This window comes from Rhincodon typus, chromosome 7, assembly GCF_021869965.1.
Source record: "Rhincodon typus isolate 14 chromosome 7, sRhiTyp1.1, whole genome shotgun sequence".
NCBI lineage: Eukaryota > Metazoa > Chordata > Chondrichthyes > Orectolobiformes > Rhincodontidae > Rhincodon > Rhincodon typus.
The window spans coordinates 23,016,759-23,031,893 of NC_063338.1; the positions used below are offsets into that span (position 1 = coordinate 23,016,759).

Consider the following 15,135-nt stretch of genomic DNA (forward strand, 5'->3'; position numbering starts at 1 on the left):
CATACAATACATTTAAAGGCATATGTAGTTATGAAAGTTTCAATTTTAAAATGGCATAATGCTGAAACGAACACAGGACATGTGAAATCACTGCAGCATTACATTCATTGTTGATAATTGCTTTTCCAGCTTTGGTGTTTTAATGACTAGATTACGCAATACGATGGCGCATTATTATTTAGTTGCTAATGAATCAACAAATTATTTTAATATAAGAAGATTTTTCCAACATACATACCACTTTTAACAGACCATGAAAAAGAAACTTAATAGCAGCCAATATTTAGAAAAATACTGGGTATCTTGAAACATCAAGAATAAATTAATATCTTTGGATCCTGTAATAGATCTGGGAAATCAACACGATAATAACACACAAATCTAATCAAGTAAACACAAACGACAAGCAAACAAGCTATGTTATTATTTACTAAAGAAAACAGGACTCAAAGCATTTGAACCACAGTAATAATCAAGGATATGGGGCCAGTTCAAGAAAAGAACTGCTTCAGGTGTAGGATTCATCCAGATTTATGTCAGTCTTACCAGCTTCCATATTCAACAAACTGAATGGATCAGAAAGAAGAGGATTTTCTGGAGCATTCTCTTCACTGATATGCAGGACGGTGTCTGTATGTTGAAGTAAGCTGCTTGATTCAAGCCCCGTAAGGTCATCGCTGGCAGAGATAGGGGGCTGATATGCAGATTCGGTTTGTGCTGTCAGCATTTTATCTGTCTTTGAGTCTTTGCTTTCAGACTCTGAAAATGTTGGCTTCATCTGAGAAGAGTAAAAGAACTGCTATAAGAACAGAACAAAAAAGGACTGACATGTTTTAACTGCCTTCCGATCCTACTGCCCTCTACGGTAATTTCCTGCTCTGAGACATATCGTGCTCCAGGTGTGGAAATCCCTGAAAGATCCACACTGTAAGAATGATCCTCTCACTGTGTGAATGAAGGGCCTTCCTCAATATCACCATGTCAGAAAAGCTGGCTCCGTGATCACAACTCATCCTCATTCCACAAATTTCCATTCTTTCATTTTGTTGCACAGAAAGTCAGCGATTGGCAGTGCACAAGTTTGTAAAATGCACCCATGTGTGTTCTACAAACAGTTCAGCAGCTTAATGTGTTACTGAGCATTATCTATTTCAACATGTAACTGTGGGAGGTGTTCTCAAAAGATATTAATGCTTTACCCCTGGGCTGTCTCAACATCCTATGTTTTCTCAACGTCTTGTTGGAGTTTGCTCTACTTTTAACTTCGGTTTTCTCTTCATTCTCATTCGTAACACACTAGTCTTCAACTGAATGAGGTCAAAAAAACTACTCCCCAGGTTTTTAAAGAGTAAACTGGAGCGTGTTGCACTTTGACCTGTTTTGCCCACATCCTGTGAATGAACTTAAAAAAAAACACGTTGGAGCAGCATTACAACAAATGTAATGCTGAGTACAACTTCACACCGCTGTCTGGAACCACAACCAGCCTTTCGAGTAAACTCAAGACTACACTGATAAATTGAACGCTCAAAAGAGAGACACCTTACAATGACAAGCAAATTGGATTGCTTTACAGCATTTTGGTGAAAATTCTAAGGGTTCACACCCCGACAATGGTGAGGAAGTGTCTTTTCACCCCATTGCTGCTAATGTAGTATTAAATGGCCTATGGCTGCCAGGTTGATGTGCCCGGGTTAGACACAAGTTAGTCCTTTCTAATATGGAGATTAGGATCCAAAGTCATACTTTGAACTATTATTACCATTTTGCCAGACAGAAAATATTCTATGCACACACGAAGGGAAAAGTTTCCACAATCCTTTCTACTTGGAGAATCGTTTTGAACAGTTAGCATAATTAACGTTTTATATGTTTCCTCAGAGACTTTGAAAGAGAATCCAAAAATGACACAAAACAACAGGGGAAACTTCTTCTAAATGGTTCTTCACTGTGCATCTTCCTGGTCCTTATGGGTTTCTTTAAATTAAGATTCTATCAGCTTACTCAGATGGATCCAATGCACTATCTGATGGACAGTGGAGCATTCCTGGTGTTCTGGTACCTACGGACTCACTAAACATCCGAACAAATTAACTACTCGATTCTAACAGATTTATTTCGTTCATTCACCAGATGAGGGGGTCACTGACTAGTCCAGTATTTATTATTCATCCCAAAGGGCAGTTATGAGTCAACCATATTGCTGTGAGTCTGGAGTCACATGCAAGTCTAGAACAGGTAAGGATGGCAATTTCCTTCCCTAAAGGACATTAGTGAATCAGATTTTATTTTTCTCCGACAATCGACAACGGACTCATGATCATCGTTCAACTCTTAATTCTAAACTTGTATTGAATTTAAATTCCACATCTGCTGTGGTGGGTTTCAAACTCTGGTCCCCAGAATGTTACCAAAGTCCCTAGAGTAACAGCCCAGTGATAATACCACTAGGTCAGCACCTCCACCAGTTTTATTCACAGAAACTCCATTTGTGAATTTGGCCGGTACATTTCTCTCCATAATAGTGAATACCTTCAAAAGGAATTCATTGAGGAATACTTTGGAACATCTTGAGGACATGAAATATTCCATTTAAAAGCAAATTTGCTTTTTCAATATATGAGCAAATGCAATGACATTTTTGACATTTTGCAATGTGGCAACCGCTTTGTGATCAGAAAACAGATTGTGTCTTCTAGCAGTCACCTCTTGCAGGTGCTAGCCTCGACTGGCTGTGAAGGACATGTACCTGGCAGTGGTCTAGATTGCTCGGATCCTGAATTAGAGGGGATCTAGGCGTTGCTGCTGAAACTGGTGAAGTAGCAGGCATTGATGTCCCAGCTGCTTCTGGTTTGCTGCTCTCTGCCTGCTCCATAGCACTTTCCTTCCCCTCGGCAATTGTTGCTTGTTGCTGAGGAGCGAGGGTATCCTGCTGCATTTCAGTGAAGGTCACTGACCGCTTTTGCTCTGTCAGTATCGAAAGATCAAGTGAAAACATATGACCTCAACTTAAGATATTTCTTTCATATACATGTTAAAAGAGCATGATTAAGTCGATGAATATCGGTTATAGCGTACATTTGAAGAATACAATAAACGACCCTGTAACATAACTGAAAAATCAGTGTGATTAGTTTCTCATTCCACAATATGATTTATTACCCCTTACATTATTCCGAATTTCTTCATTCTAGGTTTATTGTTTTCTCTTGCACTTTATTCCAGTCTCTAATTGAATCATAGAAACTTATGTCACACTGTGACTGTGCCTACTCTATGTAGAGACAAATGTGTTAACTGCCACATGTTTATCCATTTAAATTCTTCATCATTAAGAACTTGTTCAATTCCCTTTAAAAATGAGTTAAAAGGGTGTATCAGATCCCAAACTCTCCAATTCCATCATTTCAATAAGCCTGTGTGGGATTTTGTTGACTGCCTCCCAACTGCCCAAACAAACATTTTACGGCACTACCTTGCTCAGCCTTCCCTATTACCTCTTCCCTCTTAGAAGAGCTGATTTAGTTATTTAGATACAAGTTTTCTTTCATAAATCCATTCAAAGGATATTACACATTGGCAACCTATTTCCCGGTCACAATAATAACAGATAAGAGAAGACAAGTGTAATGAATTTAAATTTGCTTCATTGTCACATGTACTCACCTGAGTACAGTGAAATTTTTATATGTCACCACTTACGGCACTCTCTTAGATACAAAGGTACCTAGGTACAGATTCTTGAGCACAAATTGTTGGGAAAAATATTTTTAAAAACACAAAGAAATAAATAGTCCAGCATTACCAACCTTCAAAGTACAAAATCGTAATAATAAATTACATAAATGAAGAAATATTGGCACAGGAGAATACAAAAAAACTGACTAGGAAAGATCTGAGCAGTAGTGAAATGTGTACTATATGGCTATTGATTTCTGTGAAGGGATCATAATAAATTCATTAAACAAAAAAAACTCCAGATGGTGGAAAACAGAAACAAAAATGGAAATTGCTGGGCAAAAAAAAAACTCAGCAGGTCTGGCAGCATCTGTGCAGAGAAAGCAGAGTTAATGTCTCGAGTCCAGTGACCCTTCTCTAGAATAATAAATTCATTGCTGGAATTCATAAAAACAAAACACAATCTTCAGTGATAGTAGGAACTGCAGATGCTGGAGAATCTGAGATAACAAGGTGTAGAGCAGGACCTGCTCCTATGATGCTGCTTGGCCTGCTGTGTTCATTCAGCTCTACAATCTTCAGTGAATTCAGTTACAATTTTTATATTGGCTGCTTAAGTATCCAAGAAAATTAAATGGGGCGAGGAGGATATTGGGAAAGACTTGTGCCAGGCTGAAAACTTTACAGCTCAATTCCTTTGACTGGTGATCATAATTATCATTAAATGATTGTGGAGCTCGATGCCCACAAGGGGACCAAAATTATTCTGGAAATATTACAATCTTTTCACTGTTAATTTTCACTGCAAACCTTCCAAAGAGGTAGCTAAAATGCTATCTAATATTTGTTCCTTCAGTTTGAATGTCACATATCCCCAGTGGAAGACTTGGTAAAGGAGGCACACGGTGGCTCAGTGGTTAGCACTGCTGCCTCACAGCACCAGGAACCCAGGTTTGATTCCACCCTTGGGCGACCGTCTGTGTGGAGTTTGCACATTCTCCCCGTGTTTGTGTGGGTTTCCTCCCACAGTCCAAAGATGTGCAGGCTAGGTGGATTGGCCATGCTAAATTGCCCACGATGTTCAGGGATGTATAGATTAGGTGGGTTATAGGGATGGGTCTGGGTGGGATGCTCTGAGGGTCAGTGTGGACTTGTTTCTACACTGTAGGGATTCTATGATTCTAGGTAGATATCATAATTGGCATTGCCAAATCGTCCTTCCATTGTACAGCACATATCATGCTGTGAAAATTCCATGTCTTGAGGATTTTACAAAAATGAAAATTGTTGGAAAAGCTCAACAGGTCGAGCAGCATCTGTGGAGAAAAATCAGGATTAAAACAGTTCTGAGGAAGGTTCACTGGACCCGAAATGTTAACTCTAATTTCTCTCCATAGATGCTGCCAGACTTGTTGAGCTTCTCCAGCAATTTCCAGTTTTTGATTTCCAGCATCCAGAGTTATTTCAGTCTTTAGGATTTAGCTCATTTATTTGTCTTTTTTTTAATTTTTACTTTTATACCCTGAAATATTGCTTTCATCAAATGGTTATTAGGCTTTAAAATATTTCCATTTTCATATAACGACCTTTATAAGTTTAGTTTCCAACTGCATTCACTTCTCAGATAACCGCTGAATAAAAACTAAATTGTGGATCTTACCTAGAGATTTGGCTTTTGGCTGAACGCTGCGTCTGGTTGTAGACAGTCGGGCGCCCTGCCGTCCCCTTGCTTCAGCTTGTAACTTTGGACGCGAGAGGAGAGGGCGGCGTGGCTAACAGGAACGGGAAATCTTTTTAACAAAGTATTGTAATAAGCAGTAATGCTTTCCAAATTCATCTCATCCCCTTCAACCCTCTCGTTAACAATTAGATTTTTGTTTTGCAAAATGAAAGAAGTCAATATTAAGATAGAGGATATTTTCTATTTTTTAAAATCTCAAGTCACCATCAGATATGTCCAAATGTAATGTAAAGCTCTCTCTAATCTGTTCCAATAATGGACTGTAATTTAATTTTACATAAAATCAATTTTGTCTAGATCCTCATCACCTCTCTTGAAGGCAGCATTTCAATGTGATGTTCAGGGTACAATTCGTGGGTGGCATGGTGGCTCAGTGGTTAGCACTGCTGCCTCACTGAGCCAGGGGCCTGGGTTCGATTCCACCCTTGGGCAACTGTCTGTGTGGAGTTTGCACATTGTCCTCGTGCCCGTGTGGGTTTCCTCCGGGTGCTCTGGTTTCCTCCCGCAGTCCAAAGATGTGCAGGCTCGGTAGATTGGCCATGGTAAATTGCTCATAGTGCCCAGGGATGTTTGGGTTAGACATAGGAAATCAGGGGTAGGGGAATAGGTCTGGGTGGGATGCTCTTCAAGGGGCAGTGTGGACTTATTGGGCCAAATGGCCTGTTTCCACACTGTAGGGATTCTATGATTCAAGACATGTCTCAGGCATGAATCCCTGGGAATATTTTTGCTCCTTGTTCTAACAGTGTCACATGTGATTTAATTTGAACAAAGATAGGTATACTTGCATCAAGCTCCCTTGCAGCAAGCATAAAAGAGTTTACTCATAGGCTGCTTAGCAAAACTGGTCACCTATGCTTCGCTTTACACGGTGAGTGCTCTGAGTTGCAAGAAATTAAGAAACCAAATGGATTTTAGCTGCATTGGGAATAGGGTACCAGAATAAAGAAGTCTTGCCACAATCATACCGGGCTTGAATAAAACAGTGTGCGCAATTTTGGTCTCAATATTTAAGGACGAATTTGCTTGCATTGGAGGCAGTACAGTGAAGACTCGCTAGATCGGTCCGGATAAGAGTGTGAGAAGCTGAGTAAAATGTGTCAATGTTCTCTGGAATTTAGATGAGATGATCGAATTTAAATATTCAAAATACTAAAGGGACTTGATGGGGTAGATACTGAGGGACTGTTTCCCTTACCTGAGAAATCTAGGATAAGGGAACATAGTCTCAAGATACAGTACCAATCAGTTAGGACTGGGTTGAGAAGAAATTATTTCACACAAAAGGAGTGTAAGTCTGTGAAATTCTCTGTCCCAAAGGGTTGCAGATCCTACATTGTTCAATATATTTTGGGTGGGAGAGACTGATTTTGGTCTCAGGAAATGACGAGATCTAAGGAGTGGATAGGAAAGTGGTATTGAAGTTCAAAATTAGCCATGATTATATTCAAAAACAGAATGGGCTCAGTGCTTTATGATCTTCTATTTCTTAATGTTTTGTGTTCTGCTCACTGATGTATGAATTATGTTTTGAACGCTTTACTGTGTCTTAATGTTCTTAGTTATACTGCATTGCACAGAAATATATTGCATTTACCATGAGCGATTATCATTTTAGAATTCTATATTTCTTTTTGCTCATGGCACTATTAAGCATTTTTGTTTTTATTGGTCTCAGGGTGTTAATAGCAACTTTTTGTGATGACTAATATCTCCCCTCTCACTCCTAAGAAACAAAGCATACGTTATGTTTAGTTTCTGCTTTTTTAGCATTGCTGTAAAGATCAGAATTCAGTTTCTCACCTGCCGGAGACCTCTCTTTCTTCCCAATGGTTGTTGTATAAGCAGATTCTGCTGCCCAGGTTCACTTTGAACACTTGCTACCCTGTTAAGGATATTTAGTGTTAATCAGATTACAAATAATTAACTAATTCTGAATTTCTTTTATTAATTGTTACTCTTGTAGTGCTTGTTTCATGTTTCAGAAAACTATTACTAACTTAATTTCAGCAAATTAATTGTCTTGTTCTCAATTTATTGTGTATTATTTTAAAACACCCACCTCAGACTCCATTAACTCTAATTTCCTGGCATTGTAAAGCAGTTTGTACTCTTCAAAATTAGAATGCTTAAAAAAGATGCTAGATTTTTTTCAGCTACTTTTATATTCATAACTTGGTTGAAATTAATGATTTGTCAGTCTGGCATTTACTGAAACTGAAATTTGAATAAATATTCATACAAACAAAATGCTTTCCCTTTTGCTGGTAGAACATTTACATCACATTTCAGCCCAAATACCTCTCCTCTAATCTGTGAGAACTCATGGAACACTGTTAAAAGGAAGATAAAGTTGCAATAGTGCACAGGTCTAAAACAAAAACAAACACTACAGTTGATTTTTTTTTAGAAATGGCAATGGTGGAGGTGTAAACAACTTGTTTCTTATATTTTGTAATGTTCAAGAACAAAGGGCTGTCAAAATGTCAATAATTCATCACATAACACAACTTTTAATAAACAGTTCTGCTAAAAATGAAGCAATACAATGCATCTAAATTCAAGCTCTCTTACATGTAATTGATTCTCCAGACTTAATCGTACTAGGGGACAGAAAGTCGTGGATAGAGCTCCTGCATTCACCAGGATGTTCAAAGCAGACATGCAAGACTCCCAGCTCCCATATACACTGAAAATTACCACATGCAGACCTGATTTTCTCCTCAGGATTTCCTCTGAGCATGTGTTTTTTCTTTGAAGGACATGTTGAGATAGAAATTTGTTCATGTGGCATTCTTCCACCACTTACTGCGGGGTGTGCTATGGCGCTAGCATCCCTTTTGTGTGCTACTGCTGGTTATTGATGCTGGATAGTCCATTCACTGGGTGTCACACAGGCACACCAACTACCATGATGCCAGCATTGGAAACCTGCACCCACGGGGGTTTCTTGTATATCCATCAATGTAGCTCATAGCAACAAGCTGGGATCTCAGTCTGTTCACATTACAAGTCAAAGGAGAGGTATTTTTCAGTTAATTGTAGCTGGGTCCTTGGAGGTTTTATTTTCAGTTCCTGAATACAGCCAAGGAGAAGAGGACAACCTGGCCAAGTGTGGAGGCATTTGTTGCAGTGTCCCCTTTTCTCTCACGGTGTGTGGACTTCGCTGGCAAGGCCGGCATTTGTTTCCCATCCCCAACTGCCCTTGAGCGGATTGATTTTGTATGCCATTGCAAAGGGCAGGTAAGAATCAAGATTTCATTGCTGTGGGTCAGGGATGACATGTAGGTCAGACCAGGTAAGGATGGCAGACATCCTTCCTAAGGGGCACGAGTGAAGTAGGTGAGTTTTTACATCAATCGGCGATAACTGTCGTGGTTGCAATAACCATCACCATTGCGCTCTGCCTCCAGGAAGTCCTGGTCTTAATCTCCTGCAAAGGAGGCAATGCCACCCTGTGGGGGAGCAAAACCGGGCCTGACTGTGGCTCACTTGTGCCCCATGACTTCCCTTGTGCATATCCTGATCAGCTTTTGCTGGCTTCCAGGCAGAACTCTTAAGGACCTGAAAGCAAACAAACAGAAGCGAAAGGTTAAAAATGGGGTGGCATGGAGCTTTTTAGCCACACCATCTGAAGCTTTCAGTTGATGACAAATCCCAGGAGAGGCCGGTGGGAGGTAAATATAGGTTTGAGAGGCACAAGACAGATTGCACCCTCCTCCCAAAACAACCTCTCTGAACTAGATTCCATGGGCTATGTCACCTGCTGTTGCAAAATCTCAATGATCTCCTTCTGGGGTTCAGCAGATAGCATCTTGGAAATTGCCCACCCTTTTCTTCCTGAGTTGTGTTCGTTATTTTCCCCTGAAGAAGACAGAGAGAGAGGCAGACTGACAGTGATTGTACAGCATTGTCCTTTGCTAATGTGTATAACAGACAAAGGTACGTGAAGCAAGAGATAGGTGTGATTCTGCCAGATTTGGAAAGATGTCTGTTGATGAGGTGCATGTTAGGTGAAAGTTTGAAGTGAGGAGTTGATGTGTGCCAGACATGAGATGTAATGCAAATCTACTTTCACTCACCTTGAGCAACAGGTCCTAGGTCATTGCACTTTTTCAGGAACACTGTCACACCCTATGGATGAGAGTCTGAGCATTAACCTCCCTCCCTCATCAATCTGGTACATGAGAATATCCTACCAACCCACAGAATCATGGCGTCCATCCTGGAATCCACCTTGCTCACCAGGCCCTCTAAAGCAACACCAGAGAAGCATGATTTGAATGAGTGTGAGCCAGGTCACACGTCACAACTCATCTGTAACAAATCGAATTTCTAGTCCACCATGTATACCCAGCACTTGCAGATCCATGCCCATGTTACTTTCTTCACATCAGAATTATGCTTCGGCTACCAGTATGGACAGCACAGTGGCTCAGTGGTTAGCACTGCTGCCTCACCTGGCTTCGATTCCAGCCTCAGGCAACTGTCAATGTGGAGTTTGCACATTCTCCCTATATCTGCGTGGATTTCTGCCAGGAGGAGAACATGCCCCCATCTACATCAACGGAACTGAGGTTGAGAAGGTGAAGAGCATTAAGTTCCTTGGAGTAACGATAACTGACAACCTGTCCTGGACTTCTCACGTAGAGGCAACATTCAAGAATGCACAACAATGCCTCTTCTTCCACAGGCAGCTCAGGAAATTTGGCACGTCCATAAGGACCGTCACCAACTTCTATAGATGCACCATTGAAAGCATAGTGTCTGGGTGCATCATAGTCTGGTACGGCAACTGCTCTGCCCAGGACTGTACGAAACTACAGAAGATGGCGTGCACAGCCCAGAACATCACAGAAGCCAACCTTCTATCCATGGACGCTATTTAAATGGCTCGCTGCCATGGAAAGGGGGCCAACATCATCAAAGACTCATCGCACCCTGGTAATGATCTCCTGCAACTTTTATCAGCAGGTAGAAGATACAGAAGCCTGAACACGCACACCAGCAGGTTCAGAAACAGTTTCTTCCTGGCTGTTATCAGACTGTTGAATGGACTCTCTAGAATCAAATAACTCTGATCTTGCTCATGTTGATCTTGCCTAGAGCACACTCTGTGCAATCTAACCTGTATGCCGCTGTCTAAGTCTTTTGGATCTGTACATCTTTTGCTTAGGAAAGAAGAGATAAAATCGAAGGTTACTTAATGAAGTCAACAAGAGCTTTGGAGTGATCGAGAGCTTCTACAATGATTATGCTATGAAGCACAAAAGATCAATACTGGTTGAAATGGATTTGGGGACTGCATTTATGTAAATAATTGCCTGTCCTGTATAATGCTAGATAGCACATCATTAACAAAGAAATATGGTGCAGTAGAACATCGGACATGTTCATTAATTACATAATATCATCTGTGAAGAGGCATAACTGACTTTGCTCTGAATTTCTGATAGTAAGAGAGTCAATGGGTGTGAAAGTTCAGTCAGGAGCCCACTACTCTGGACTGCTGTTCATTTTTGTAACCTTCCTATTTTCCATAGACACAATCAACTGCATATTTAGAAGCAGGTATACAAACAGGGCACATATATTTAAGTGAAATGATAATGTAACACTATTCACCCCATTTTCCATTATAGCTTTATCATTTATTCATGACAGTGTATAAATAAGAACAATAATGTGAATTTTAACATTATTTTAATTTCAAATATCTAATTCATTCATAAAGTTACATATAATATATGTGAGGTAAAGTTAACAGCAATGGAAAAGTAAAAAGCCTGAAACATCAAAAGATTTCACTTACTTAAAGAACATGACAGTTTGATAGCAAGTAATACATTAGAATCCTGAAATTTCACTCAATTGCCTTGATATTCCAGGGGCATCTCAGTTTTCTCTTTATCAAAATGATGGGTAATTTAGATAAGGCATGGAAAATGTATTCAGAAGGAACAGAGATGGGTCATTAAAAGGAGTGATATTTTATTGTCCCCTTCCTTTTGATACTGTTACGTTTTATATTACACCTCCACCTTTACCAAAAGTTTCCATCAAAGATTCAGTCATTTGAAAAGCTAGGGTATGTGTGCACGAATGGATAATATGGGAACATGGGTGGATAACATTCGTGTGATGGAACATTTTCATGGCATTTCTGATCTCCAATTAAATCACAGGTTTCACAGAGAGAAAAAGAAACGTGAGATTAAAAGACATGTGAATGGCAATGTGGTTTTTGTTTGGAAAAATCAGATGAAAACTAAATAGCAAGACTTATTAAATGACAGACAAAAGTGTTATCAGGATTCCTAGCATGTACATTGACATAAATGCAACATTACACTGTACCTAGAAAGGTTAATCTCAGCAGCCAGCCCCTGGGATTCATCGAGGACATTAGGTTCACTGCAGGGCAGGGAGATGAGTATTTAGGGAAATGAAGCATGCCTTGTCTACAAACAGGGCAATTCACAAGGTGGCATGCTGTTAAACAGCATACACTTACTATACATTGCAAAACAAATCAATAGACTTAAACAAATTTAGGGACTGGAATTTCAAATCAAGTATAATGTTTAAAACACATGCAAACCGAAACAAATTCTACATTGCTCTAGACCAGGAGGAAAATCTCACCTACTACGCAAAGAATTAATAGAAAATATGATCAATTTTAAGACTGAAGCCTGTTTTGCTAAATAACAGAACTTCGTTTTCCGCCCCATTGGAGGTTCAGAGAGATTTACTTATGGATGTCTAAATTAAACACAAAAATTTGAACATTCTTTAGCATACAATGCTGGAAAATTAAGTCAAATATTTGAATGCTATTTATGCAGATGTTATGTAATAAAATTGTATGGTGTAGGTTTGCACCCACAAACAACTGAGTGCAGGTAAACATATGAAAACTCAGAAGGTAAGACAACTCAGGCCAGTCTTGACTTTTAGCACTTAATTAGAGAGAAGGATTGGTAAAGATTGACAGTGCACCTGGCCACAGAATATATGTTACAAAGGTACATTGCATAGAAATTAGCACTTTAAAAAGAAGGTAAAATGCCACAAATATTGTTCTCAGAACCACAATGTTGCTTTAGTCTCAAAGTAGAGTACACTTAACATTGAAATCTTTATGAGAAACAATACAACAGTTTAAGCAATAGCAGTCTTAAAACACTGAACCTGCTGACAGTATATATTTTTCTTTACGCATGGGATATGGACGTCGTTGACTGGGCCAGCATTTATTACCCATCCCTTTTAAATCATGTTGCAAGAAATTAAATGTATTCAATGCTAATAATAACATTACCATTAACCATTGTCACAGGAACAAATGATTTTATTCATCTCTAAGCATTTGGGTGTCATTACTTACCATTATTTTGATTGTGAATTTGTTAACCACAATGTTTGATAAACAATTAGAAAATGGGCACAAAAATTAAATTTACCTTATCTTTAAAATGAGGATCACCCATTACAGATCGGGATGAAGGGATTTTTTTTCCTTTCAGAGGGTCATTAGCTGTCAAATTCTTTCCCCACATAGATCAGTGGAGGATCACTGTTATTATTGCTGTGTTTAATTAATCAGTTAAAAATAAATCAAAAGGACAAAATACATTTTCACCCAAACTCTATATAAAAACCCAAGTGTCAACGATCAAATGAATGTTGATACATGAGTATTTTCAAACTAATCTATGTTGGATTTTGTTTTCAAAGTTACCAAATGTGTTCTTTGTTATGCTATACTTTGTCCTTATGCAGTATACAACTTGTCCCAAATCATCATCAACATCATTTCCATTCTGGACAGTTGCCTTTGTTTGATGGAATTTGTGAATTATTGACAGGACTTCACATTAATAGATGTACCCACTGCTGATTAAACAGATCATAACAGTGGAACATGCATGATCCAGGCGGACTTGACAGGATTGATAATTAAAGGATCTTTCCCCTAATGGGATGGACTAGAACTAAGGGACACAGAATAAGATGAGGAGACTCTCATTTCAGATGGGGATGAAGAAAATTTCTTCTCTGGGGGTCATTAGCCTGTGAAATTCTTCTCCCCCATACAGCAGTGGAGGATCACTGATTCCTATTATAGCAGAGTTAAATAGATTCTTGCTTGACAAGAAAGTCAAAGGACAAAGGTATTAGACATGAAAGAGAAAGCTGCAATCAGGTCAGGTATGATCATTAATATAAACAGATAATGATAACTACTAACCATGAGTCATGGACAGAACTAAATTAATTAAAATAGAAATATTCATAATTTCAAAGCTACTTTAGTTTTCTTCCAAGTAAAAGCACATGATGCTCCAATAAAATTCATATAAAAGCTACTTCAATGATTACAGCTAATGATGAACATAAAAGCTCCCATACCCACAACCAATAAAACTAATGTAATGTACAAAATATCATGTAAGGACTGTGAGAAACATCACATAGGCCAAACTGGAAGAAAACTGACAATAAGAATACACGAACACCAACTAGCCACCAAGAAACACAACCAATTCTCACGGGTCTTAATACACTCGGACAAAGGAGGACACGAATTTGACTGGGACAACACATCCATAACAGCACAGCCAAACACAGAATTCCTGGAGGCCTGGCATTTCAACCAAAACTCCATCAACAAACATATTGAACCGGACCTAATATACAAACCACTGAAAAACAGAACTAGAAGTGATGCCAACCACCCCAGCAAACTGAGGCATATAAATAACAAACGGGACAGAATGCCAACACTTTACCGGAGGCGCACTGACGATGTTACCTAGCAGGGTGACAAGGCATCTGGAACCAAACACATTGGCTTGGCGAGCAAATCTACAAACTCATCCACAACCCGAGCTACAAATCTTCTCAAAAACTTCAATTCAATGATTTTTTTTTAAAAAAATGACTAGATGTTCTTACAATCTAAGGCAGCTAGCTGAGAGAATTCCACAATCCAAATATTTGAGTGCTTCATTGTATGGATTAGGAATTCCTAAGTCTGCCTAGCCAGGATGTTGCCAGGAATGGAAGGTTTGAGTTATAGGGAGAGGCTGGATAGGCTGAGACTTTTCTCACTGGAGCATAGGAGGTTGAGAGGTGACCTTACAGAGGTTTTTAAAATCATGAGGGGTATAGATAAGGTGAATGGTAGATATCTTTTCCCTACGGTGGGGTATTTCAAGACAAGGGGGCTTTTTTTTTAAAGGTGAGATGGGAAAGATTTAAAAAGGACATGAGGGACAATGTTTTACACAAAGAGCAGTTCGTGTGTGGAATGAACTTCAAAGGAAGTGGTGGATGCAAGTACAGTTACGATCCTTAAGACATTTTGATAAGTACGTGAATGAGATAGGTTTGGAGGGAAATGGGCCAAGTGCAGACAGGTGGGATTATAGTTTAGTTTGGGATTATGGTCAGCATGCACTGGTTGGACTGAAAGGTCTGTTTCTGTGCTCTATGACTCAATGACACAGGGGAATTCCAGGGACATTTGCAATCCAGCCATCCATGAGAAACTTGTACCACCATTCTTTTCATCTTTAAGGCAGTTCAAACTCTTCACGAACAGAAAGTGACCTTTAGGAATGTATTTTGCAGCAAACAAATGTTGCTCTGCTTTTGTCTTCACTCGCTTTCAAAGTTTGGAATGATTCATCCTTGCTGCTTTTCAGAGG

At 39.3% G+C, this 15,135-nt stretch overlaps 1 protein-coding gene across 1 annotated transcript in view; it reads right to left on the reverse strand.

The window, feature by feature from the left end:
- Positions 1-471: 471 nt before the first annotated feature.
- The window catches only part of LOC109912343 (unc-80 homolog, NALCN channel complex subunit), a 244,990-nt gene continuing 230,326 nt past the window's right edge, over positions 472-15,135 (reverse strand). Inside the window, exons 60-64 of the mRNA XM_048599053.1 lie at positions 11,777-11,833; positions 7,223-7,304; positions 5,339-5,450; positions 2,750-2,967; positions 472-778 (exon numbers count right to left, since the gene is read on the reverse strand). Coding sequence (XP_048455010.1) covers positions 509-778; positions 2,750-2,967; positions 5,339-5,450; positions 7,223-7,304; positions 11,777-11,833 — 739 coding nt within the window. The 3' untranslated portion in view covers positions 472-508. The remainder of the gene's footprint in view (positions 779-2,749; positions 2,968-5,338; positions 5,451-7,222; positions 7,305-11,776; positions 11,834-15,135) is intronic.